This window comes from Halichoeres trimaculatus, unplaced genomic scaffold, assembly GCF_033239565.1.
Source record: "Halichoeres trimaculatus isolate MK-OKI-2021-1 unplaced genomic scaffold, fHalTri1.1 fHalTri1_scaffold_21, whole genome shotgun sequence".
NCBI classification, from domain to species: domain Eukaryota; kingdom Metazoa; phylum Chordata; class Actinopteri; order Labriformes; family Labridae; genus Halichoeres; species Halichoeres trimaculatus.
Window position 1 is genome coordinate 17528557 of NW_027437199.1, and position 27538 is coordinate 17556094.

Sequence of the window (27538 nt, forward strand, 5' to 3'; positions counted from 1 at the left end):
GCAGTGTTTTCAGATGATGCTGTTTTTAGCTGGGTATCAGATGCTGCCCTCTTGTGAATTACACAGGGTCACACAGCAGTACAGGCCCATAATAATCACATTATACAGCTCTGAGCGTATCTAATTCCTCTGACTAAATACCTGATTATTATAACAGATCTACTGTAAACACAGCTCATGCCAAAAAAAATCAAATCTGCTTGGCTGTGTGTGTCTGTGGGTGTAATGGGTAACAGGTGCACTCCCTTCTGTTGAGTACACTGGCAGTCGCTTCTGCCAAAAACAAAATATCTGTCAAAACAGACAGCTTGTTGTTTCACTTAAGCAAAAATCTTATTTATACACTTCAAGGTTAAGTTGATGAATATTTTTAATGGTAATATTCATTTTAGCACTTTTGGGAATTGCATAATTCAGGTAGATTTACCTGGCAGTGCTTCAATGGCGTGCTGTCACTGACCAGTTGCTCTGCAGGTATCCCATTGACGTCATCATCTCCCACTTGTAGAAATGCCATAAAACCTTTAACTGAGCAGGGCTCCAAAGAACATCAAAAGCAGCTTGGCTTTGATGAGAGATTCAAGCTGTTTTTCCACTTTAAACAGAAAAGTGTTCTGGGGGAATGCAAGGTTTTTGAAGTCAGTTGAATTATTTTGCATCTTTAAATGTAATACCCAAAAGCCATGAGCAGAAAGATAAAAATAATATGGAGAAAATGTTCTGTCTTTAATTTAGACGCTCTGGTTTCTCTATCTAAGTGCACTCATTATGATAAATGGTATGGGAGTACATGTATGTGTTTTTGCTCCCCAGGTTACTACACACATGTCTCTACACTGGCTGATGTCCAGGAAAATGTTATGGAGTATCTTCATGTTCTCAGTCGACCAATGGTCATCAACCACGACCATGACATCATCTGGACTGAGGCTTATATGGACAGTGTGGTCAGTCTGCATTACTTAATAGTTGTCTGCCTGATGGGAAACATACCAACACGTACATACACCATAATACATACATCATTATACACCATCATGCATCAATATAAACTTTAAAATCTCTGATTCATTACAGGTGTTCTTCATTCAGCCACTCACAAGTGCTGATTTAGTTAGTGCTAGACCCTTACGAAAGAAAAATATATTGAAGCATATTGGAAAATACCATGTCATATATTAGGTAATATATTCCCATATATGAGATTTAGTATTTATATTTTCCAGTATATTGCAATATATGGAAAGCGGCAATCATTTGTATATTTTGCAATATTTTGCAATATATTTAATGAATATATAATATATTGTATATGTGCCCTCAATATATTATTCCATGTATAGTATAATAAATCAATAATATATTACAATACATTTCAAAAAATAAATTGGTACATATATTTTTCCTCCGTAAGGGAATATTCACACAAGCGCTTGAAAATTAAGAAAATGTTTCAGATTTTACTTCTACAGCTTTAAATTATTAATATTAAACAAATTACTTCATCCTCTAACAGACATTATGTTTTCTGGCATCAGCTAGGCCACCCCCTCACCCTAAAGCCCTAATGTTAACCTAGATAAGACACTTTCTCCCCCATTTTTCTCTCTTGTTTCTTTCTCATCAGTGTGCTTTTTCATCTGCGTCATACACGTCATATTTTTACATTTTCATTTCATATATGTTACTGTCTTTCCCTCCTTTCATCTTCATCTTCAGTTCCCGAACACAGAAGAGGTAATAACACCTAGAGTGTTAACTGTTTTGCTAGCTAATACATGCTAGATTAGCATATCCTCTCTTTAGCTAACCTTGCCTAGTCATTGTAGTTTCCCTTAAACCGAAGGTTAAAATGTTGCCTCACCTGTTAGTTATTAAACTAGTATCAGTCTTTGCTTAACTCATTTTTCAATTTGTGCTAAAGTTTTAGATAAATCTTCATAGTTTTCTGCTAACATTACTTTTATGCTAGCATAGTCAGTGTAAGGTGCAGATAGGTTTAGCGCCTTAGCACTCCTGAATTAGACTTGACAGTCATTTTTACAAGAGCCTGCCTCTTAAAATACTGTTATTATCCAAAGTTAAAATGATTTTTGTTTTTAAATTAACAAGTTCAGTTTCATTTTCAAAACACTAGCTTTCAAACTCTGTAGTTGGGAACAACATCTTGCTTCTCTAAAACTGATGGATTGAAATAGTTTATTTCAAACATGAAAATGAAAAGAACAACCTGAAGACAACAGCCAGTCAAAATAGATATACTAATAGATTAACTATACAAGCAAGAAAACGACCCCCAGGCAAAAAGAAATCAGCAAAAAGTAAAAACCTGTTGAATCACCAATTGCACTAATTTATAGTATTAATACAACATTGGATTATAACTGCTCTCCTCTGGTTTCCTTATTTTTCCGGATCTTTTCATTGATTCGTTTGTTGTTTTAACTTAAATAACGTTGTGTCTTATTAAAATCCTTATATTAGCACTTACCTTTTTTGGCTAGGCTAATCATTTTTCTTCAGTGTAGACAGGTTTATCACTTCTAATTTTAAGGTTGATCACTCTGTCCATCTCCTTTGTTCTCTCCATTTTTAGAAATGCACAGGAATAGTATTCCACCCCTCCCTCATCACACTACATTCGGATTCAAACATTTTTTTATTTAAGCTAGTCACATTTACCTTCTTAACAAACATAGCTTGTACCTGAGCTCATTCTGTGTCTCTGTGCACCACAGCTGTTCACCACCCAGGCCCAGAGTCTTCTCTTGATGACCTCGGTGGCCATGCCTGTGTTCAGCAAGAAAAAAGAGACTGTAAGTATTTATTGTAATCTCTGTTAATATCATTATCCTCACTAAAGCTCACCTGAACCTGTTTTTGTGTTTCCTGTAGCTGTCTCATGGTATTCTGCTGGGAGTGGTAGGAACTGACGTGGCCTTGAAAGAACTGATGAGATTAGCTCCAAGATATAAGGTAACCCAAACTTTGTGCGTACACCGTACTACAAACATGGATTAGGAACTTACTTAAGTACATACTTTAATGTGTCCTCATTTTTTTCAGCTGGGCGTCCATGGTTATGCCTACCTCCTCACCAACAACGGCTACATCTTGTCTCATCCTGACCTGAGGCCTCTGGTACAGACTGAGATTATTAAATTGTGATGTTGTATGTCACATTAATTGCAACTCAGGAAAGTAACTCACTGTTTATTGTTGTGTCTGTATGTGTGTGACAGTACAAGGAGGGCAAGAAGCTAAAACCAAAACCCAACTATAACAGCGTTGACTTGTCAGAGGTAGAATGGGAGGACACCGAGGAGAAAGTGAGTGTAACACACACAGAAATGCACATTTTTATGGCTTTAATGTTCCTTTGTTTTTCTTCTTTCATATTAGTTTTGGTTTTGAATACAGGAAAGTGAAATGCTGAGTGTGTAATGTCTCTGTTCCAGCTGAGGACAGCCATGGTAAAAGGAGAGACTGGAACCATGTCTTTGGATGTGAGGACGAGTGTGGATAAAGGGGTAAGTGCTTTGTTTTCACAAGTGTGCCAAGGCAGCAGAAGGAGCTGTTTTATAAATAAGATCAGATTAGCTTCCCTTTTCCTTCCTCCTGTGGGTTTGATGTCATTCTTTGTTTTATCCAGTATTTATTTCCTCTGAGGTAACATGAGTACAAGCCGCTTTGTATTGTCTTATCTTAAGATGTCTCTTTCTTTGTGCTTTCACTGTCATCTTTACAAACCGTGTATTTCTTGCTCTGTCACCACAGAGGAGGGTGATGTTCTTAAAGAACGATTACTTCTACACGACCATCAACGAGACACCTTTCAGGTTTGTCTTGTTTGTTTCCTCTCCTGTAGGGATAGCTGGCAGTGCCAGGTTTCAAAACATCATTTCCACCATTGTCTCGAAGCACAAACCTGCATATGACAAGCATTAAAGTGGCTTTGTGCTCTCCTTGTTTTACAGCCTGGGTATAGTACTGACTCGAGGATACGGACAGTATATCTTCTCTGGGAATGTCTCTGTAGAGGAGGGTAGGTGTTCCCTTCAGCCTCTTCTTCTCTGTAATTGTGTTTTCCTTTCGCACTTTCTCTGTAACAGTGTTTTCTTTCTCTCTGTAGGCCTCCATGACTTACTGACTCCAGATCTGACCATCGCCAGCGAGTGGTGAGTTCTCTACCACTACTGAAACAAAGACACTTTGGGGCTGCCATGCTATAATAGAAATTCCTAGGTTGCATCCAGGCTCCATGAAAGAGTTGCGCATATGCTCATAACATCTAGGCTGGACTACTGTAACTCTTTGTACGTGGGTGTTGACCAGTCATCCCTCAGGTGCCTCCAGCAGGTTCAAAATGCGGCTGCACGCCTGCTGACTGAGGGGAGACGATGTGACCTGTTCTGGTCTCCCTTTACTGGCTTCCTGTCAGCTTTAGAATCCAGTATAAAATTGTATTATTGTTTTTTAAAAGTCCTAATGGGTTGGCACCCTCATACCTAAGTGAGTATCTGAACCTGCATGCTCCAGTCAGAGCACTCAGGTTGACGCACCAGGTCCTTCTCGAGGTACCAAGAGTGAGGCTTAAAACAAGACGGGACAGAGCTTTTGCGGTGGCTGCCCCTACTCTCTGGAACAATCTGCCTCTAAATATTAGGTCAGCTCAGACTCTTGAGAGCTTTCAGTCCTTGCTGAAAACCTCTTTGCATTGGCTTTTAATGCTAGTTGAGCAAGACATCCATATTTTTACTTTTTCTATGTATCATGGGGTCCTCTTCTGTTATTTATTGTCTATTTTTTGTATTTCTTTATTTATTTTTATTCTCTTTTACACATCTTTTATTTTCTTAAACACTTGCTTTTATTCGATTGTGTTCTAAGACTGTGCAGCACTTTGGTCAACCTTAGTTGTTTTTAAATGTGCTATATAAATAAACATGATTGATTGATTGATTGATTGATTTTAAACAGTAGAGATCTCTAGGTTGGGCCTTGCTCAAGTCAAAAAGTAAAACAGAAGCTTCTCAGTTGGGCCAAGCCCAAATCTTTGATCAAAGGGAAAAAGAAAGGAGACAGCAAACGAGTGCTTGGTTCAGTCCTCAAACTCTCAGCTTTATTCAGGTTAACAGGGTATATAAACAGTGTGACAAACAAGATAGCATAATTATGACCTTAAAGACAGCCTCTAAGACCATCAGCTGTAAGTAGTGCAGAGTATATGGTGGTGGGGAATTACATTTTGATAAGTCATGTAAAAGATGGACCTTGACACAAGAAACCCCCTTCTCACATTGGGTCTATTTTAAGCACATCTAAGTAATTTCATTATACCAGGCCTGTGTTGTATCATTAAAATACCTTAGATGTCATGACATGAATACATAATGAATCAACACGTGTGTGTTTGCAGGACCTACTGTGAAATAGACATCGACCCAGACCATCGTAAGCTGACCCAGCTCCAGGCTGTGGTGAAATACCTCACTGGCAAAGAACCAGATCTGGACTGTAAGAGGACAATATATTCAGAAGAAACACATTTCACCTGTTCATTTTTTTTTTGTCAAATAGATTCAATGTGATAGCATACACAACACTGCTGCCAAAATTTTAAGATTTTTAGAGTGTTATTTGGATGTTTTTGGATAATTAAGAGATTTGGATATTGATTAGCTATATATTAGATTTTTTCAATTCAGTCTTTATTTAAAAGTTAAAGTTAAATAGATCATCTGCACCTAAACTGTGATTTCAAGTGACAGAAAGTAGGGAAAGAAGTTATAGTTATTTCTCATTTTTTGTTCCTTTGATTGCTCTTCACAGGTGATGCACAGTTATTACAACAAACACTATTTGATGCTGTGGTCACGGCTCCTATGGAAGCTTACTGGACCGCTCTCATGCTCAATGCATCTGGGTAAGCACTAACCTACATGATCGTCCACATTTTGATTAAGACATCTTACATCTTTAGATACTTACCTGTCACAATCTCTTTCCTTTCCCCTCAGTATGGATGACGGGATAGAAACAGCGTTTTTGGGGACCCGTTCAGGACTGATGAGATTCCAGAGATACGCTGGTATTGAGAAGAGAACTGGAAAGTGAGTACAAAGAATACCTTCATTTCCATACATCTTCAGGTTTTTTCTGCTATATTTTCATTGTGTAAGTCAAAAGGTTACAACCTGAGGTTTAAATGGTGCTAAAAGGTTTTATTTAAGGGCTATTAAGGGTCTGAATATAGACTGACAGTTCAAAAAGTGAGAGTTTGCCCTCTAGTGGTTGAAAGAGAGAAACAGCAGTGAGTCAAATAGATCCAAATGTGAAACTGTTAAATATAAGATGCGAATTTTAAAATTTCTAACTCTGCAAACACAGAGCTGTTAAGAAGATCTGCAGACTTAGAAACACTTTTTAATAAATACTTTCACTTTAACTCTTTGCCATCAAAGCCTTGCTGGTCCCTTCTCCTTATCATGATCTTCTTTCCATTCATCCCTCGATGCTTTTCACGGTTCAGATTTAAGATAGTAGGTTTGATAGTAGGTTTTGAGTTCAGGTTTATTTTTGTCTCTCCCCAGGTCTTTCCTGACCTCCACAGACAAGGAGAATATGTTCACCCTGGACCATTTCCCGTTGTGGTATCGCAGAGCAGCTGAATACCCAGCTGGGAAGTTTTTATACTACTTGCCCAGACAGGACACAAGAGGTAGAGGACATACCCACACTGATCACACACCCACACACATACACACCAGAACCTCCAAGGCCACGATCAGCAGCCTGAGCCAAAAACCTTCTACTGTCTGCAAGAGCTAACAGGCAGAGTCTTTGTGTTTTCATGTTTTTCAGAGAGTCTGAGGCATGATTTTATACAAAAAGCTGATAAATGTTGTCTAACAAGTCTCGATCTTTCTCTTCGTTACAGTTCATTTTACTGTTGTGGAGAATATACATCAGCTCCATCGTGAACGAGTTAACAGCTAACATTTTCACCGTCGCATCACATCATACTAACTCCATCTTTAAATGTAGTCTGTATAAACACCAGCTCAGCCCTTCTCTGCCTCTGGATTAAATGTTCACATTCAGCTCATGAAAAAAAAAAGATGTTTAGTTGTCTTAGAAAAGATATTTGGAGAGAGCACTTCAGGCTGAATGAGTAACGGGAATTTTTATTAAATCCCTACTTCAAAGCACAGACTTCATTTCGTATCCAGTGGAATAAATGATATTTATTATGTATGAGGCTGATAATAACATCCGCCCTGACAGGAAACTGGATGTGCGTGCCTGTAATTACTTTAAGGTATGAATTAAAAGTAGTTTGACACAGCATGAAGTGTGCACAGGGAAACAAAAGTCTTCGAGTGCTGCTCTATTTCCGACAGTGTTGAAACAACGCTCCTGAGCTAAAGAAAATTTATGTCAAATGCACAAAAAGTGTCTCACATGTTTGAGGCTGATGTTAGATTTAGTTTGTTGTGTTCAGACATATTCAGGGACTATGAGGCCGACTATAGCGCCGCCCTCAGTGCAGAGGAGGTGGAGCTCCAGGCAGATGAGACAGTGGGGAGAAAACGAAGGGAAGCGAATGATGATGAGGAGGAGGGTAGAGGAAAATGTTTACTTCTACTTGGCATGCCTCCTCTTCTCTCCGTACACCCCCATCCTTGTCTTCTTCATCCTTTTTCACAAAGCATGACGAGTGCTGGCGTCTGCCTTTTCTGTTACTTCACCCTTCTGTGAACCGTCTGTTTTCTCCACTTTTAGCCCCGCTCCGTCTCTGTATCCTCCTGTCTCCTTCCTCCTCTTCTATCCCTCTCTTTTTCTCTCTGCATGAGCATGCAATCAAATTATGGGAACCTCCTCTCATCTTTTAGGGAGTCAGGAAGGTCACCAGTTCATTTGGAGTGCTCTGAGTCAGCATCTCGTCTGTCTTTGATGAAGTCTTTTAAGAAGTTAATCTTGTTACGCTGACTTTGTTGTCTGTATCACCTCCGCCATTCTGTTATAACCTTATTTAACCACATTAAACTGCTAAAAGTTACTAAAAACTTCTGATGCATGCTTGTTAGGAAGGCCCAGGTGGATTTTGCCTCAGAGGAGTAGATAACTGAAACATACACGCACAGAGTCCCTCAGTTATGAGCGCATTAGCCGCTCAGCTTTCATACTCTGTGTTACATAACGCGGAAACTGCTAATCTGACTGGATTCTGTGGCTTGGTGACAGTTGGCATCAGCTGGCATGAAGGCTGGGAACAGACAGACAGATGCATGACTGTACCAAAAATTAGTCCAAGTCGCCCACATGTTTTTGAACACAACTTGGCGTATCAGCTGTTACTATCTCAGCTCTGAGTTTTCACAGTATCACAAATAAGAAAAAAATACTCTCAGGGACATTTTTCCTCATCAGTTCTTCCAGTCTGCATGTCTGGAAGAACTATTAGCGTGTTTGATACATGCATGCATGCATGAGTCAATAAAGAACTTTTCATTCTTGCTAATTTTATGTGTGTTGCTCCACCAGCTGGGAGGATTGTGGTTTCTACAACGTCCGTGACAGTTACGGTTGGAAAGAAAATGGCCATTGCTGGAGGTAGGATGACAAGTTTTTCTTCTTATCTCTTTATTTCCCCTTTCTCTTCTCTATCCATCTCTTCTCGCTGTTTCACAAAGTTTAACTGTGGTTGATTTGTTGGTGGCATTAAAAGTGACTGATTGCTGGCAATGAGGCCTTCCAATCAGCAGTTTTGGACTGAAGTGCTGAGTTTTAATCATGTGCAAAGGAATTTCTCTCCAAGACAAACACAGACTTGTGATTTTGGTTGTTTTGTTGTTGCAATGGAACAGAGTGTTTGAAACTTTAGAGGTCTGCAAATTTCATCACACTTAGGTAATAATTAGACAAAGTTTTTTTCTTATTTCTTTGAAATTAGCACATAACTTCTTTAAAATAATGTCCAAATTTATGTCGCAAGTCACAATTGGTAGGTTAGTGTTTTCCCAGTTTCTTTGAAAGTTACTCCAAATTTCAAGGTAAGAAGGTGACGATTAGCAAACAATTTATCTGAAATTAAATCCCAACCCAGCACAAATTGTTTTTAGAAGTATCCCAACATTTCTGCTATTTCAAGAGAAGCAGGTGATAAATAGCTGCTTAGTTCTTGAATAGAGAAGTTAGGTTCATCGTTTCCTCTGATCATTACCTTTGAAATGTTAAGTGAATAATTCAATTTCCCAATTAGCAGTTGATAGTTAACTATTTTTTTGTACCCAGTTTGTTGATATGCATAATTCAGATCACATGATGAATGATATACCTTTATGATTAGGCCTATAATGTTTTACATGATACAACTGAAGGTCTCAGATGTGACATTCATCAAGAGTGGGGTTGTAAATTGGCCTTACCAAATTGTGATACAGGCGCACTGCAAAACAGAATCTGACCAGAAGTTATGTGCTAATTTTCACCAAATTATCATGAAATTTCAGGGGTAATTTCAAAACAATAAGTAAAAACTTTGTCTAATCATTAACTAAGTGTGATTACATTTGCAGACCTCTAAAGCAAAATGTTACCAAATATTTTAATTGCACCAGGACAAACCTAATTGGCTCTGGAGCTGTTACTTAAGTTTTGACATTCAGTGCTGTATCAGTGAAAATCAGACAACATTGGCACCTATTTTCAATTCCACTGCAGCAAAAAATAATGAACTTCTTGGTTGGGATGTCCCGATATTTCATTTTCACTTCCGATACGATACCGATACTGCAGCATTGAGTATTGGCCGATACCGATATTAATCTGATACAATATCAGCATTAAACATGCATACTTTTATTACTTATTTTGTAGTATGTCTGTCATGTTAGAAAAGACTTGATTACGTGATATTATTCAAACAAAGAACAGTAATCAGCAACAGTAGGTATGAGCAAAAACTGACCCGTTTATTATTAACCAATGGGTAACAGAAACTGCTTATATTGCAGATTTTAGATGCATTCCGATACGATACCGATACTTGTTTTTTTGCTGATATCGGACCGATACCTGATATCAATATCAGACTGGGACACCTCTACTTCTTGGCATCTAAAACAGTTGGAATAGTTATTTTGTAACCTGCACATCGTGCTGTAACTGAAGTCATCAATAAAGATACACCAATATTTGAAAAATTGTGAGTAAATCAGAGAAAAACCTCATATCAGCTCTTTTCTCTGCTTTGTCAGCACTTTCCCCGTTTTACTTTTCCTTCATGGGGGTAAATCGATACTGCTCTCTCTTCTGTACTCTTGCAGCTTTGGTACAAAAATGCATCTTAAAATTCATTTTTAAACAAGTTTTATTGCTTTTTGATAAACACAGAGATATTATTGTTTCAAAGCCAGAAAAGTCTCTAAGTCTTGAAAGTTTTGATGTTTGTTTGCAGTTGAATTTGTGGACTATTAAATAAATGCCTCCTCTCCTGTCTTCATTAAAGAGGCCAATATAGAAGGGGTATTGTGCTTTTTTAAGGCCTTATGCTGTCTCTCTAGTAACAATAATAGCTTTACATGAAAAAAACAAAACAAAACTATTTTTCTCACATTGGTGTTTATTTCAGCCTCTGTCTGAAACACTTTACTATAGCTACTGTCTCTTTAAGGCTCCCCACTTCACAACCCCCTTTCCCTCTAGAGGCCTTTCAGGGTTAGAGCTATGGGCAGACCTCACTGTTTGAGGCCTGCCTCTCCAACAGGTCGTGTATTAGACAATTGTTGATGTGATGATATCATCATTTCAGCTTATCTCATGAAATTCTTGTTTTGAGTGATTCACGGACATACTCAGAGATTTCCACAACATATGGATAAGTATAGGTTTGAAAATTTGTAAATGTTTATTTCAGCATTGTTACTTACCATGATTTTAAAATATGGAAAAATATGACTCCTCTCTTGAAGTAATGGATGCAGAGATGTTCAGGAATCACACAACTTGTATTGTGATCAGTTTTTTTATGGCTTCTGCTGTGGAGAATGTGGTTGGGAATTGTTTCATTTTTAAAATATATTTCTGAAGCATTCATAAGTTTATGCAGCTGTATCTGATAGCATCCACATGAGTGTGTATCAATTCTGGTTTTGTGTCACTGAATTCTGATGTGTGAGCCCATCTGTGACAGACACACTCACCAGTCACGATTATCTGACTGAGTCGAGGCTCTTTGAGGCTGCATCCTGAGAGCATCTGAGTCTGTTTGCGTTTTTATGTGTATTTCTGACTGTTTATCTTTCTGCACTTCGTATCTCATTACGCTGAAGGACAGACTGAAAAACACTCCGTACACACTGGCACACAAACACACGCTCTTATCTGTGTTTCACAGCTTTCGTAGAAAATACTCCCAGGTGTGAAAGTCTTGTTATATTTGGAAATAGGAAACAGCAGCAGGAGGAAGAAGAGTTCAGGATAGATGTGTTTCTGTGAACCTCTTAATCTGTCTGCCTTCTAAGGCTGCTGCTGTCTTTTTATCTACAGTTCAGCACTTTCTCTGTTTCTCTTTACGTGTGTGGAAACACAGAAGTGTTTTAAATCTAGAGGTCTGAGATGTGGTACTGTAGGTACCAGAGCAGTTTTTTAAACTCTGTTAAAGGAACTTATAGAGACAGAAGGAGTGATAAATAACAAGTGACTTCAAAGCAGCGTGAAAGCAACAGCCTATAAAACTGGAAAGAGGGGAAAATGCAGAAATGCTCAAAAGTGCAGTTCCTGAAGTGTCCAGTAGAGGTAGCCCCCAAAAGCAAGGGGCACCCCTAATGGAGCTTGTATTAAATTTATATTTTACAGCAGAATCAAACATATTTACAAAGACCACATTTAAGTCTAAAATGTACCAAATTTCTCTTTCTGAGACATTTGCCCAAATGTAAACAAAGCATGTTGCTATCTGCTCTGGGTTGGGGACCAGCAGAAGAAAGTACTGCCAATCTCAGTCAATATTTTAGTTTTTAAAGTGGCACTAGGAGCAATAATACGTTTGAAGTCATTGTCTGAGCTTTCAGAGTTAATCACACCTCGCTCATGAGACAAGAAAGAAAATGGTTGGGTATAGGTATCAAGGCTGTTTATTGTGTCATGTCGGCTGGTTGGGACACCTTTAACAATAATAATCTCATCAAGCTGATTTTCATGCTGAAGTTTGTTTGTGCTTCAAGAGTTAAGCATAATTAGACATAATTAGAAGTGTGGCTGATTTGACTGACAGGTGGGTTTGTTGTTGATGTTTTCCAGTAAGTAACCTAGCTCATCTCCACTTTGCTGGTTTGCAGCTTAAGTGGAAGTTAGCTGGAGTTAGCATTTCCAACACTATCTTTTGTGACCATGCCAAAAGCTTGTGCCAAAGTGTTAAAAACTACTTTTCAATGAGTGTTCAGAAAACCAGAAACCACAATACACCAGTTTAAAAAAGCTGATTAGTACAGCAGAAGTTAAAGTGACCTGACACCGTGGTTTCAAACCCTGAAAGTAATAATGATAATAATAATAATACATTTTATTTCAAGGCGCCTTTAAAGACACCCAAGGATGCCGTACAAAACATAGTTTAAAAGCATTTCAACAGGAGTTAAAACAAGAGAATGGATAAAAGTTTAAAAAGAAAAATGATTTAAAAGATAAGATGGATGGGGAACAGTCAGGTTGAGAAGGCCAGGCGGAATAGATGGGTTTTAAGGCAGGATTTGAAAACAGTCAAAGTCAGTATCTCGGATGTCTGGTTGGAGGGGGTTCCAGAGACAGGGAGCAGAGCGACTGAAGGCCCTGGATCCCATGGTGGGCAAGCAGGCTTAGGGGAATGTTGAAGCTGAGGGAGGATGAAGATCTGAGAGTGCCGCTTGGTTTTGTTGAAGAGGAGGAGATCACTGAGCTACGGTGGGGCGACGTTATGGAGGGCTTTGAAGGTGAGGAGCAGGATTTTATAACTGACACAGCAGATGATTGGTAGTGGCAACTACTGGCAAGGAGAACTTGCTTGATGTAAGATTTTCTTGCCTTGAGTAGTGCTTGCTAGTATCGGCAGCGTTCACAAGCACTGCTACCTAAAAAAAAAAAGGCTGGTATCAGTACTTGCCCATCCCTAGTTTTTTCCAGTAAGAGCGTAACTGACTTGACTGAGAAGCCCATCCTGTAGCTGTCTGCAAAGAGGCTGTGGTTATATCAAGCTTTTTGATTGTGTTGCCACCGCCGATTGCCTTCAAAACTCTGTATCAGACACAAATGTGTGACATCACTGAGACTACAGTCTATGCATGAAAATGACATCAAGAAAATGAAAGTAAAAATAGTAGATTTGTAATTAATATGGAGACTATCTCTGGAAAAGAAAAGCAAAAGTAGACTGTTTTTTGTGTCGTTAAGGTATACTGCCATGTAAAATTTTGAAGGTCAAAGGTCAGCACAGTTTGTCTCACTGCTGCCTTTCAGGGTATGAAGTGCAAGAGCTACCTGCTTTTTGCATTCACAAGAACACAGAGCAAAAGGTGATATTAATATTTTATAGACTTCCTCCTTGTCTGACTTTCTTTAACACACTCTCATAAGGACACACACCCACACACACACACACACACACCCACACTACATCGTGTTCCACTCTTTGACACTCCTTCGTACCCTGTTAAACTCTCACATACATCTCTCTTCTCTCAGCCTGGCTCTGCCTGGCTGTCAGACCTGTCTCACTCCTCTCTCAGTGCTTTTTTTCCCCCTCCATCTCTTTCCTGCTCTGCTTTCCTAGGCAAGCCATTCTCTCTCTTATTTCTTTTTATCCTCCTTACATCTCATTCTTGCTGCATCTGTGTAAATGGAGGTCGAGGGTTGTGCCCTGAATTAAAAGAAGGAAATAAAAAAAGAAGTTTTATGTTTTAAGTTATCAAACATTCAGTTTGCGAGGATGAAAAAGCTGTTATTTAATGATCCACTTCATAGCAGAGGTAAAACTCAATGACTTCATTTTAAATGCAAACCATATTTAATATTGCATACCCATAAAGCTAAAGGCGTAGTTCCACGTATCGCCACAGTGTGTCAGTGTTTGTCTGCCCGTGCTCAGTGTTTATTCTCAGCTTTCATGCTGATTTAGTAGCAGATTTAATTTCTCCTCCTGTGATGAAGGCCAAGGATTTGTTATATCATAGGCTGATCCAGAGTCAGTCAACAGTGACGACAGAAAAACTGTGTTTATACTGCTCTTGGGGCTCAGCAATGGATTAGTATATCCCCGTGGCAGGAGTGACAGGCTGTATGTAAATATACTTAATACACAGCAATTGACAGAGGAGCAGAAAGAGAGATAAGAAGGTAAATAAAACACACAGAGTGCAGGGGAAATAAATGATAGAGCAAGTGCGTAACGTAGAGGAGGGTGGAGAGAAAAGGAGGCGAGATAAGGAGCAAGACAAGTGAAAAAAGACGCAGAGGATAAAGAGGGCAGAGAGGAGAGAAAAGAAGGTGAAAAGGGTAAAAAAATGACAGCAGCAGAGGCGACAATGAGATAAATGGAGACGAGATAAGGGGGAGAAGATGAAAAATAGAGAAAGGTGAGAGGAGATGGAGGACAGAGGACAAAGAGAATGAGATAAGGTATCAGAAGAGCTGTTATCATGACTGATTTATGCTCTCATTTGACCCTGGTTTCATTTCACCTCTACCTGTGTCTCACAAAATCCTATTTCTGGTTTTCTCTTTAACCCAGAAAGAAACTGGTAAACTGTTTGCTTTGCTCTGTTTTGCTCTGTTTTGAGTCAACCTCAACCACACAAAAGCAACATAACATCCCTTAACTGTAATCCAAGTGGAGTTTCCCAAACCAGTCAAAGGTCAGGAGGCAAATTTAACTGAAGTGTGATATGTTTTTTATTCAAATCAATGCATATTGACCAGGAAATGCTTCATCATCAACATCATCATAACCATATCATCATCATCGTCAATGTCACAATCATCAAATCCGATAACACAACACACCATAGATTTCTGGGCAGTCTACTCTTTGAGGCTTTCAGTCATCATGGCTGCTGCAGTTTTACGTAACAAACTAGAGTTTCTTCTTATAATTAGTCTTTACACACACAGGCTATAGGAACAGGTTTTAGCTAGCTAAGATACTTAGCTACCAACAACACAAGACCTGCAGACCAGGGGGATGAGGGAACAGAGCTTCTGGAGTCGTAGACAGAGTTTAGCCATTGGGTCTTTCTTACAGCGACTGGGACAGTGTCCCTGTGAAGTTCATGGCTGTGTTTACACTTTCCTTTTTCACACCACTTCACAGTATCACCCATGGGCCCTGAAGATGTCAGCTATTAATTCAATTTATTTCAGAACAGTTTGGACTTTCTAGACCTTTAAAATTGTCCACATATGTGAGGTTATACTGTCGCTTTAGTGAGTGTGCAGTTAATTTGCAGCACTGACCGAAAGATCAAATTGCTCAAAGACCACTTTGATATCCCAGAGAGCGTAGGGTGAACTATGGCCGACACTGGAAAGACGCTCAAAACTGGTTCAAAACTGACATTTTTTTATCTAGAGGAGTAAATTAAATGTCTATGCTGAGACATTTCTTCACTGGGCGCCTGGTCCCAGCTCAACATACACTGAAACACACACTAAAAGCCATTTTTATGTTGCATCTTATATAGTGGAGTCATATGGAGTCACTCTACAGTCATAGACAAAGCTGCACAGCTTGGTTACCTTATGATCATCAACAAATTTAATGTGATAAAAAAAAAAAAACTTAAAATAGTTTAAGTACTCTTTCAAGGACCCTAAACTACTACTGTGCAACAACTTTGAATAAATCCCATCAGGAAAAAATTATTTCCGATTCTCTTCCAGCCCCAAAATTAACAACTTATTCAATACTTTAGAAACAGAAATGGGTTTTCTGTATTTTGGATATTATGACAGCTTTCTGATGAGATCCATTTTTCTTTTCAGCACCCAGACTAGATTACCAAACAAACTTTAACATTAAAATTCTGTTTTGTTTTAACTGGGATATCTTTCCGCTCCGATTGTTCAGTCTCCATTGTTACTGAAATGCAGCTTCTCTGGTGATAAACATAGATTAATCCTAAAAAAGGCCACAAAATGAATGGGTGTAGTGCTGAGATTGGATATCAGTGGCAATTTATCAATCCACTGAGTTCATTTATTCAAATCAAATGGAAAAGACTAAAGTTTCCAAAGCATCATTCTTTGTCTCATCCTCATATCAGGGAAAAGAGATTGTTACCTCCGCTGAGGAGGCTATTTTTTTTGGGAGAGTTTGTTTGTCTGTGAACAACATAACTCAAAAAGTAAACAACAGATCTTAATGAAATTTTCAGGAAATGTTCAAAATGGGATAAGGAAGAAGTGATTAAATTTTGGAGGTGATCCGGATCACTCTCTGGATCCGGGATTTTTTTTAAAGGATTCTTTATCATTGTGAGATAGGGCTGTTTGCACCATATGCGTATATAACTCCATGATAAATGGTCAGAGTGCTTTGCAAAACATTACAAGACAAGGTCACCATAATTTCTGACAGATGTGAAAGTACGATCCAGATCCTGGGAATATTCTGGATACTAAGATCTGGAATATGAAATATGTACTGGGTCATCATAATTTTCAACACTGTCAGGAAACAAATTATTGTACAAACCTGCAACTAACACCAAATTGTAGCAGACAGTCTGCTGAAAGGGAATATAACATTAAAGTCGGACTAAAGTGTTGGTGACAATCACAATATGCTTGGAAGAGGTCTGTGCTCTCTGAGTGCTTTTCTAGTAGCGTTACTGTTGGGATTGCATTTTGAAGTGTTGAACTTGATTTTTTGGCCTTCAGAACTGATCTTAAACCAAACTTCAAAGTTGAAGCCATAGTTCGTGCTCAATGGTGTATCTTCATGTTCTAAATATTTAGTCTTTTGCCATTGGAGGTAAAATAATAGATAAATCTTTGAATCTTTTTTATGATGGGGGTCTCAAAACTCAGCCTTGACATTTTTTCTAAATCAACCAGGACTACAATTTAGAATGCACCAATCTGATCCCAGTACCAGGTATTGGCTTCATACAGACTTACAAAGCTAGATAAAATAACAGTGGAAATTGTCAAACCATTCTCAGGATCATCCTCATGTTAAGGATTAGAGATTTTGAAATTAATACTGGTTTCAGATTGGATCCATATTGGTATTTTGGTTTGGTCCACTTTCAAAGTCAAGGTTTTGGTATCAGTATCTGAACTAAAAAGTCGGATTGGTGCATCTTTAATCACAATGTTACCCTAACACTTCTTCTTGTTTGAATAATAACCAATTGCATAATTTTAGATTTCAAATGTTGGAGATGAAAATATCTTGTCTTGTATCTCAACAGTTGAAAAGTGTTTCTCAAAAGAATGTTAATTCAAATAAGTTGCATAATAAGAAATATCTTTAGGTACATCAAGATGAAATGATGAAGGAATCCCTTCACAGACTTTAAGATGCTCATTTACCTCTCACCAAATATTCTCACCCTGATAGATTTCACATTTGGGACTGCTGTGCTGTTTGTTTTTTAATCTCAATGGCTAACCTCTGTCTACGCCTCTTAGAGAAACTTTACCAACTACTCAACACAAAATAATGAACACGACAAAGAAACAAACATTACAGAGATTTTAAATCTTTAAAACAAAAACAGTCATAACACAAGAAAAGACATACATCATGAAAACAGTTATACTTCAAAAACATTTTTGGGATCTCTGGGCCAACACACCATATTAGAGACTAATATATTAATTATTATCTGCGTCATACCCGGGTATAAGATAACACACTAGTTATATAAGTTTATCTCCAGCCAATTCAGATTCCAGAGGAAAGGGGAGCAATATGCAATGAAAGCCTGGTATTTTCAGACTGTTCAACACTGAGGACAAATATGTGAATTGGTAAAGTGTACATACACATTTCAAGGCATAAATAAGGGTATTTATGGAAGAAGTAAGAAAAGCAAACATCCTCTTTGATGAGTGAGAGTGAGTGCCAAACAAACAGATTCCTCTCCTTTAAGTGATGAGTTTGGTTCATAACAGAAAGACTCTTTGGCAGTGACACGATTCATATGTTGTGGTGACACCGCTTCCATTGCATATTGCTGACCGTTCAGGAAAAACATCATCATGGGAGAAGGGACAGATGGAAAGAACTAAAGGAGGTGTAAGTCTTTAAGGAAGCGTGAAAAACGTTCCATAAATAGCACTAGACGGAAAGATGGATGGAGAGATAAAGGGATGAGGAGGACGGGAGGGGGAATAGCAGCGTCTTTCTTTTTAATCCCTTGTTTCTTATCATCCCTCTGGGCGAATTGTCCATTTTAGAAAGAAAGAGGGGGGGAGAAGAAGAGAGCAGGGGGGCCAGAGGGGATCTGATAAGGGAAATAAAGTGCAGGAGTCTGGAGTTTGTAGTCCTTAGATGTTTGTTTTGTAGTCCTTGCTAGGAGATAGGGTTCTCTGAGATAGTGCTTCCATGCCAAAGTAGCAAACATTCACCTTTGAGGGGTGAATTCAGTCTGAACAAAGAGAGCAGAGTCTGTGGTCCTTTTCAAAATTGCAACATTTAATTAAAATCGTTGTGAATAATTCTCTGAGCCAGCTGAGAAGCAGAGTAATACCAGAAAATGAGTCTGCTTTTTCGCTGCGATAAGAGGCTTTTGATCCGTCCAGATTACTGATGGAAAACGTTTAACAAGCATCAAGTAAGCAAGAGCCTTGCTTAGAGGGAAAGTGACAGACATCAGATTTTATTCCCAGTTTAAATGGTTTGTCCCCTTTTCAACAGTTGGTAATATCCATGGTTGAATCTCAGACACGGCTCCAGTCTGTCAGGAGGATGTTACTGCTCTGGAGGAGGTCCAAAGAGGAGCAGATCAGTTTGAGATAACTGGGAACAGCCGACTATTGACTGTGACCTCTGGTATTTAAAAGGTCCACACATCCAAACAGAGACTTTATGTCAATCCAAACGGGTTCAACTCCATAATTCATGTCCCTAACAAGTCTTAAACTGTTTTTATGTCAAGCATTCTGACTGTTTAAATGACATCACTTTGTGTTTGTCCCACGCTGTCTGGAACTTGTAGTTTTCTTGCAGTCCAAAGGGAACAATAGAGAGGCATTAGGCCAGGTGAGGGTGAAGGTATCAGGGCTTGGGTCCTTGATTTTTGGAGGAAATACTGGCTTTAGAGTGGTTGAAGGTGAAAAGATGCAAATAAAACCAGAAGTGGGAACTACACAAACAACAACTCTTCTCATCTTTGTGGATGTTGCACGATGCTAATCCCTGAAATTTCCATCTATTGTTTAGAGTATGATTGACTGATCTACACGAGTCCAATAACAGCTAAATTATATTTGTTATCACACTAAGGAGAGGACCAAATGTTATTTCTTCTACGTCGATATGACATTAAGTCCAGCAGCAGCCAAGAGCAGCAGTAGGTGGCTGGTAGGCGAGTTGGAGGGATGATTGCTAACAAACACTGCTGTGTGAGCCTGAAGGAAAATCAGTGAGCAGATAAGGTGTGTGTTTGTGTGTGTGTGTGTGTGTGTGTGTGTTTGTGTGTGTGTGTGTGTAGAGGGTAAAAATAGAAAGGGGAAGAGGGGAAGACAAAAATGTGGGTGTCACTTTGAGAGTCAGAGGGAGAGATACAATAACCGTCCATGTGCATAAAACAAGCCATTCCATCTCTCTCCTCTTTGAGCCCTTTTAAATTTCGCCCCTTCCAACCTTCACCCCTCAGTGTGCCAACCCTCCAGCGTCCCACTACTCCTCTAAGCCACAGAGGAGATCTGTTTCTCCTCCCTGTCCTCTCCATCAGCCTCTCCATCTCCCATGAGCGGCTGCCTCTTCTTCAGCTCTCTCTGGTACTTTGCCATCAGCGAGGCGTAGATGCAGCCGTAAGCCGCCGCTGCCACCATCATGATGCAAACAATTCCACACACCACACCGGCAATCACCACCGTGCCAATGGCGCGGCGAACGCTCACCGGCCGATAACGAGCTCGTACACATTCAGACGGGGCCTCGCCGCCTCCTCCTCCTCCTCCACCACCTGTGTTTGAAGAGGAGTCATCAGCAGTGTTGCTGTCAGAAATTGGCGATGCCCCACTCGGGCTGAGAGCGTTTCTGCTGCAGGGGGGGACGCCCCCTTGTCCGGGACGGGTACCGTCACCACCTCCTGCGCCGTTCTCATCTTCAAGTTGGAGGCAGTAGTTGAACATTTCCACTGGAACACCACGGATGTCTCGCCCACGCAGATCCTTGGGCAGCGTGCACTCCACCGCGTCCACCTTCCCCCCTGACGGAGAAAGGAAGAGATGCAGACACAGGAGGACAGTGAGAGGTCATTACGAAATGCCTTATGCCTGTAAAGCGCTTTCAATTAACTGATAGAGGAAAAGACGGAGAGGGGGTTGGTTGTACCAACACCAGGATGAGTCATACATCACTTAACACACACACAGAGTTTGCTGTACCCTCCACACTAAGTTGGAGATAGCCTCAACTAAGCTCTTCTATAATTCATGAGATGACATGCCTAGCTTCAGCACAGCTTCGGTGTATGTGTGGAAGAGGGAAAATATCTGAGTCACTAATTCCCACAGGCGGCAGCGGGGTGAAGGATCTACTTTGTTACCATCACACCGTAGTCATCTCGAGGTCGACTTTCACAGAGACATTGATCTGCACCCTTGAATACGTGAAGCACGGACTAAGAAAAGGATCATACGGCGACAGATTGGAGGAACTGGTCTGTTGCCCCTGGATGCTTTTATCTCAGCGTGTGACTAAAGAACCCACTCTGCAAACAGAGCTCCCTCTTCAAATATCTCTAAATATCCCAGCTGTGGGTGCTTCAAGTGCTTTGCAGAAGACAGAAGTCAGCCCAGGCTGCTGTCACCAAGCATTTCACACTTGTTTGGTGCTTTGTTTTACTTCCTTAAACACATATCGTGCATCTCCCTTATTTACAGCTCCCACCATGTTCTCATGTTCAACCTCGAGACATCTCTGTGTAATTTTCTCTGCTGCTCTGATGATTATTAAATCATCACGTCCGCCTGAGTGTCATCCTCTTGTCTGAACCGAGCCGGAGAGTTAGAGCCCAGCAAAGCAGAAGGGAGCACAATGAAGCAAACAGGAGAGCGATGCAGAAAAGAGAAGGGATGCATCATTAACAAGGCAGCTGAGGCCTGGGGCGCTGAGGTGAATGTAGATTTTCACACATGAAGAGAGTGGAGAGCAGCTGTGGTTATCTGATGTATTAACAGCCTGCAGAGACACGTGGATGTCACACATAGTACACACAATGAGTGTGGTAATGTGCATTCACATGCTGATGCAGCTCTAATTGGCTACTACAAGCTCAGGGATACACTGATAAAGATGTACTCCTACGTTCTCCTTCTCTGGCTTCTCCGGCTTTCGTGACTCTTTGGCCTCTGATTCAAAGTGAACGCACCGTTTCAAGCGCTGATGACATAATTTAAACACCTACCTCTGTACAGCAGCCACTCCATCCAGTGTTTGAAATCACGAAGGTTGCAGTCGCACTCCCAAGGGTTGTGTCCCAGTTCCAGGTGTTGCAGGTTGGCGAGCGGCTCAAACGCTGCCCTCTCCAAACCGTGAAGCCTGTTACCCGCTAGAGACAGCCACCTATGAAATATTAAGAGTGCAATACATTTATTCTTTTGACTCCAACTGATTTCAATGGTTTACAAGAGCAGCCACTTTACCTCTACCAGGCTCGTAGCTTTATAATATCACACTGGATTTCTGTGTTTTTAAAACCTGAGGTTTGATTTAATAAAACTATGTTCATAAAAGGAAAACTTGGAGCAAATGGTGATTTAAAAACAGCAAAAATAGTTGCTAATGTTTTAAAAAAAAAAAGTTATTTGTCTAGTGCACTCTGTCCTCCTTTTACAGAATGGTAGTAGTATTCTTGATGTTAATCTGATGGTACCCCAGTGTCCTCATTCACTCCGTTCTTACAGTGTATAGCGTGAGTCTTCAAATTTACCTGAGGCTTTGCAGCTCATCCAGCACCCCCAGAGGTACAGATGAAAGACCATTTAGAGACAAATCCAGACTCTGGAGACCCCCCAAACCCTGTAGAAACAATCAAACGTCTTTTAAAGCATCTTTACTTACTCTGTAAATGACTGGGCTCTACCCCCTCTCCCAAAACTCATATTACAGTTTTATTGGCTTCTTTTACATTTCTCCTGCAAGCACCACTTGATGGGCTAATCTTGTTTAATTTAGGGTCCCAAGCGATGTCATGACAGAAGCTTATCCTGCTGACTGCTGCAGTTCAGATAAAAGTGGATAAAAGTGTTGAGCAAATGGTTTATGACTAATTTATCACTTGGACGGGAGCCCAGCCATGTATATCTACTCAGGTTGGCTTCAATCCTAAACAGAAGCAGGGAAGAGGATCACCCAGGATCAGAGAATCAAATGTGGTCTCAGCGTCTTCCTTCAGTCAAATAACATTTGTCTGATTGGATTAGCAGAAGGAATATTTTACTGGTTTACCCGCACACAAATCAAATGTTGCAGCTGTGTGTGCACCCCCGTTGCGTCAAAATATGCTTCAAGTTCTCTCCATGTCATGTCTTCTCGCTGCACTCAGTAGTTTTTGTTTTATTTGATGCCAGAGAGCCAGAATGTCTGATGGGCTTGGGTGTTCTTGGAAGTGATGAATATGTGGAGCAAGCAAAAGACTTTTTTTTATGGGAGACTGAGAGTACACTTGCAGGAATACTCATCTTAACCAAGCTGCAACCTCCGGCCTTGAGAGATGAAGTGGAAAATGACCGGGCAGCGCTAAAAAGTACAGTTTCTCAACTGTCTGCTCCAGGCTGGCTCCAAGAGACAGACGGAGAACTTCTCTGCACACACTGTACAGCTAAGGCGTTGATATGTAACTCAATAGTTTTCATGATATTAAGGCAATTTTGCTAAATTAGTATTATTATAAACAGATGTTGTCTACATGATGTCCATCTTTTGTTTCTGCCATGGCATTTTAAACCATTGACTGGGGCCATATACAAAATGCTGTACTAAACCAAACTTTGCTCAAGCTGAGATATCATAAAGAGGCCTTTTAGCCTTTTTGCAGGACACACACAAAAAAAACACAACAAGGTGCCCACCTGTCTAAACAGCCTTTACCTTAATTGGAAAACATTAGCTATACAAAGGTGCACCTCTCATTCAGTGGGTGGGAATAGAGAAGCAAACTATTCAGACCCAAATGATTTTTTGTTTTGTTTTGTTTTGGGTTTTTTTTTAACCAGGCTGTTAGCATGTTGGTTTCCACTTTAAAAACCTGCTTTTTAATAGGAGTGTTGTGGTTTCCTGTGTTTCTGCAGCCAGACTCAAACAGAATCTTGAACAACTGCAGTTTGTAGCACTTCAGCGGCTTTATATAGAGGGTGCCAATTTCCTTAATGTTGGGGGATCGGTGATCAGTGACTGGCCCATCCTTACATATGAAACTAATCTTTTATACCAGCAACAATGGCTGTGTGACAGCCAGCCATTGTTGCTTTTTGCTCTGAGACCTTAAACTCAGGATACATAATTGGTTATTTAAGCTAAAACATAAAGATTTTATTGTTTCACAGGTATTGTTCAATGATTTTCAGTAAAATAAGATTGGAACACTGAAGGCATATGCTGTCAGTTAAAATGATAATAATAATAATGATCATAATTTTAAAATAATAATATTTTTGATAATAATATTACAATTAAGAAATTACAGAAATAAATAAATAAATAAAAAATAAAAATTGATATCGGCAGGAAAAAGAAACTACAGAAACTACATCTATATCTCTAAACCTGACAAAGCAGATTTAATTTAAGACCTTATTTAAGAGTCATAAATCATGCACCTTTTCAAGCTTTATTTTGAAAGTCTGTTCAAAGTTTGAATCACAGCTTTAGCCTCTTGCATGCTTTCTTTTGATAGCAGTCCGTTCATGTTGCACATTAGTTGCTTACGTAACAAGAGGTATAAATGCACCGTACTAATTTGAAGCATATTGGACCACTGACCAGATTTGATGTGGTGGGAGAAATGTGTCCAAACAAAAGCACGTTTTGAGAAAAATAAAAGTGTATTATGATTTACTGTAGTAGATTTTGCACAGTGCCTGTAGCAGGAGTAATGCTACATTCCATCCTGTAAAACTGCCAGCTGTTTGAAATACGATGTGGTTTAATCCACGGAGCCTACCTGGAAGAGCTCTCTGTCCATGACTGTCAGGGAGTTGTTGTGCAGAGTCAGTCTTGTCAGGTTGGACATGTCTCTGAATAATCCAGCTGGTAAATTATCCAGGTAGTTATTAGAAAGGTCCAGTTCCTAGAATACACACACACACACACACACACACACACACACACACACACACACACACACACACACACACACACACACACACACACACAAACATTTCCCCCATTTGCATTTTAGACAGTTAGCCGAGGCTCTTATTAAAAAATGATCTAAAAACGGAAAGTTAAATCAAAGAAGTCTTGCTGAGAGGTTTCATGCATAAAGTCTGGAGGAGTCTTAAAAATGGATTAACTGCTACAAAGCTTTTAATGCACATTTTATACTTTAATCTGACAGCCCTATTAAGTGTGAGCTATATGCTGGAATAAGGGCTCAATTCTACACAGGTAAACAGAGTCGTGAACTGTCGGAAAGAGGTCACCTTTGTTCCTGTTTAAGCATACATACAACAAGTAGCATCAACAACTGTAACTTTAGATAATACTGGAAATCCAGCATCTGTCTGTAAATTTAAGAGTGAGAGTCTAATGCTAAATAACATACAGAAAGGTGGTTGCAGAAAGATTTCTCAGGGCTTATATTTTGAATACCAACTTGGTTTTGCTTTCACACATAATGCTAATGCGCAAGTTGCCAACTTTTCTGACTTTTTATTCCAAGAGCAGAGGTTATCTGCAGCTTCTTCTTTCTCAGCAAACACTCTTACTTATTCTTCTTGTGGGAATTCATCACTCTGTAACTGCATGTACAACAGGTTCAAACTGCTTTACAAACTTAAACAATGAAACAATGAGCTGCAGACCTCCAGAGAGGAGAGGTTAGCCAAGGCAGAGGCTCCCAGGGAGGCCAGCTTGTTGTTGGCCAGCAAAAGGGAGCGGCTACCCGAGGGCAGGAGGTGAAGTGGCGGCAGGGAAGAGAGACCCCGGCCCCCGCAGTCCACCAGGCCGTCTGAGTAGCAGAGACAGGGTGGAGGGCAGGAGGAGGCTGAGGGCGGCAGCAACGCCAGGAGGCAGAGGATGCAGAGGAAGACTAAAAGAGAAGACAGAGACGAGAGCATTAAGATTTTCTGGTGATTTACCTTCGCAGTGTGAGAGACCGATAGGATAAAACTTGGCAAGGAGGAAACAGCAGCAGTTGGCGGTTTCGATATGCTTCTGAAATACTGGAATCACACAGGAAATTTCCATTCTCACCACTTTTCTGCATGCTTGTTTAAACCATGAGAAACCAAGGGCTCTGCCTGACAGATCACTAGATCACCACAGAAGCAAAACAAAACCATACTTTCCCTATTTAACGTTCATTTGTGTGTGTTTTCAGCCGGGCCCAGAGAACCACAACTCTTTCAAAACAAAGCCGCACTCGTGTGTTTTCACATTGTTTGTGGATTTGTTTTCTCTTTGTTTTTCTTTGTGTGCAGCTCACAGTAGCTGAGAGACACTCATGAGGGAAATCCCCTCTGTTTTCTTTCATTTCCAGCTCATTGTTTTCCTGCAGACTGTGGAGTCATGTCATCATCTTCTCTCATTATTTCTGTTTTTGTTTTCTTCATTCTGTTTCAAGTTGACTGTTTTTCACTGTTTCTTGAAAACATTTTTCATCCATGGCTCCTTTTTTGCTCCTTCATTTGGATCAGCTGAGGTCTTTTCATTCATTCCTCTTCATATTTGTTCGTTTCTCTTTCTGCCAGTCGTTGTCCGTACCTCTCTCCACTCTGTAATTCTCTCCATCGCTCTCCCACTTGTTTCTCTTTATCTTGCTCATTCTCTTTCACTCCGAGTCTCTCAGCGGTGCTCTGTATTCCCTCAGTGTCTTGTTACAGTGGCTGACTTTGTTTCCATGCAATAGCTTATCAGCAGGACTTATGCTTTATCTCTCGGTGTAAGTATGTGTGTGTGGGCATATGCTTGCGCGTGCGTGTTTGTTAAGCAGCAACAAAGCGTGATATTAACAAAACTACTCAGTCTAAACTCCAGACACAGACACAGCACTTTCTAGCTTCCTGTCAAGGCTGTGTGCTGCACCAGCAGATTTCATCACTTGAATCATCTGCATATTATTAGCATCTATTTCTCAGCGTGCCATTGCCTTTTGTCACACCATGTCTCACCAGCTCACTGTTGTTGTATTTTCTCCTTCTGATGGTCCATCTGTTATCCTCTGAATTTGCTTTCCTTCTCATTTTCCAGCACACTCCGCTCACTCCCAGTCAAGAATTAATTCCCTTTCTCCACACATATTGGCCGTCTGGCACTAAATGTGATGAAATTCTGTGAAATAGCCCTTTACAGCCCAGTCTTTATTGCAGTATGTTTAAAAAGGTGACAGAAGTGATGAATATCAGAAGATATATCGGTGATGGCATAATGAAAGTCATATCATTCCTCCTGAAGTAACTTCGCTTTCCTCAGGGTGTCTGTATCTCACTGCTGATCTGATATGAAGCTCTTTTGAAATCATGTTTTATTCCCTTTAAAGCAGTCATAAATGTACTTTAAGTGGGGAGAGACTGTAGGAAATTACAGATTCAGCAGTGGCTAGACAGTGGATTTATGCCTAATTAATGATAAATGATGAGTAATGCATTTAGAATGAAAAGAGGAACTGAATGATTTAACACACTTAGCCTAGTTGTCGTACTAGAAAAGAAACAGGTGTTACAAATAATATTAACCACGTCTCTGTTCTATTCAGATGTCCCAATGTACCATGAGAGGGTGAGATCAAGTACAGATGATAAGAGGAGATAAACTGAAGCAACACACACCTGTGTGTGTGTCTTCCTCAATAAATTCAAGAAATAAACTTAGCACAAAATGTAAGACAGTTTGTGTTTGCTCGATGAAAATGATCCTTTGCAATAAATCTTATACCTGTTTGTATTTTAAAAACAACAATAAAGGGCAGAATAAGTTGTTCGGCATTGACAGAAAAATTTAGCAAATTTTCTACTGGTGCAACCAACTTCCTCAGCTTAAATGTATGTTTCTGACAAATGTAGCATCATTTTAAAATTAAATAAACAGGCCTCAGAGTGCTGTACGAGTTAATGCTAAGCATTGGTACAACAAACAAATAATCTACCAAACACAAATTTTCAG

General features: G+C 39.9%; 2 protein-coding genes across 3 annotated transcripts in view; one reads left to right on the forward strand and one right to left on the reverse strand.

Moving 5' to 3' along the window:
• cacna2d4a (calcium channel, voltage-dependent, alpha 2/delta subunit 4a) overlaps positions 1-27538 on the forward strand; it is a 125569-nt gene that overhangs the window by 25177 nt on the left and 72854 nt on the right. Inside the window, exons 14-27 of one of the 2 annotated variants that reach the window (XM_074697698.1) lie at positions 814-947; positions 2739-2816; positions 2896-2976; positions 3067-3141; positions 3243-3329; positions 3459-3530; positions 3778-3839; positions 3978-4045; positions 4133-4178; positions 5420-5517; positions 5833-5926; positions 6021-6113; positions 6594-6721; positions 7505-8437. In XM_074697698.1, the coding sequence (XP_074553799.1) occupies positions 814-947; positions 2739-2816; positions 2896-2976; positions 3067-3141; positions 3243-3329; positions 3459-3530; positions 3778-3839; positions 3978-4045; positions 4133-4178; positions 5420-5517; positions 5833-5926; positions 6021-6113; positions 6594-6721; positions 7505-7761 (1373 nt within the window). In that variant the 3' untranslated portion in view covers positions 7762-8437. Of the gene's footprint in view, positions 1-813; positions 948-2738; positions 2817-2895; positions 2977-3066; positions 3142-3242; positions 3330-3458; positions 3531-3777; positions 3840-3977; positions 4046-4132; positions 4179-5419; positions 5518-5832; positions 5927-6020; positions 6114-6593; positions 6722-7504; positions 8438-8547; positions 8617-27538 lie in introns of those variants that run through there. The other variant, XM_074697697.1, reaches the window with a different exon arrangement.
• lrtm2a (leucine-rich repeats and transmembrane domains 2a) overlaps positions 14940-27538 on the reverse strand; it is a 36557-nt gene continuing 23958 nt past the window's right edge. The window contains exons 3-7 of the mRNA XM_074697699.1: positions 25240-25466; positions 24378-24503; positions 22146-22234; positions 21621-21778; positions 14940-20420 (exon numbers count right to left, since the gene is read on the reverse strand). Coding sequence (XP_074553800.1) covers positions 19894-20420; positions 21621-21778; positions 22146-22234; positions 24378-24503; positions 25240-25466 — 1127 coding nt within the window. The 3' untranslated portion in view covers positions 14940-19893. The remainder of the gene's footprint in view (positions 20421-21620; positions 21779-22145; positions 22235-24377; positions 24504-25239; positions 25467-27538) is intronic.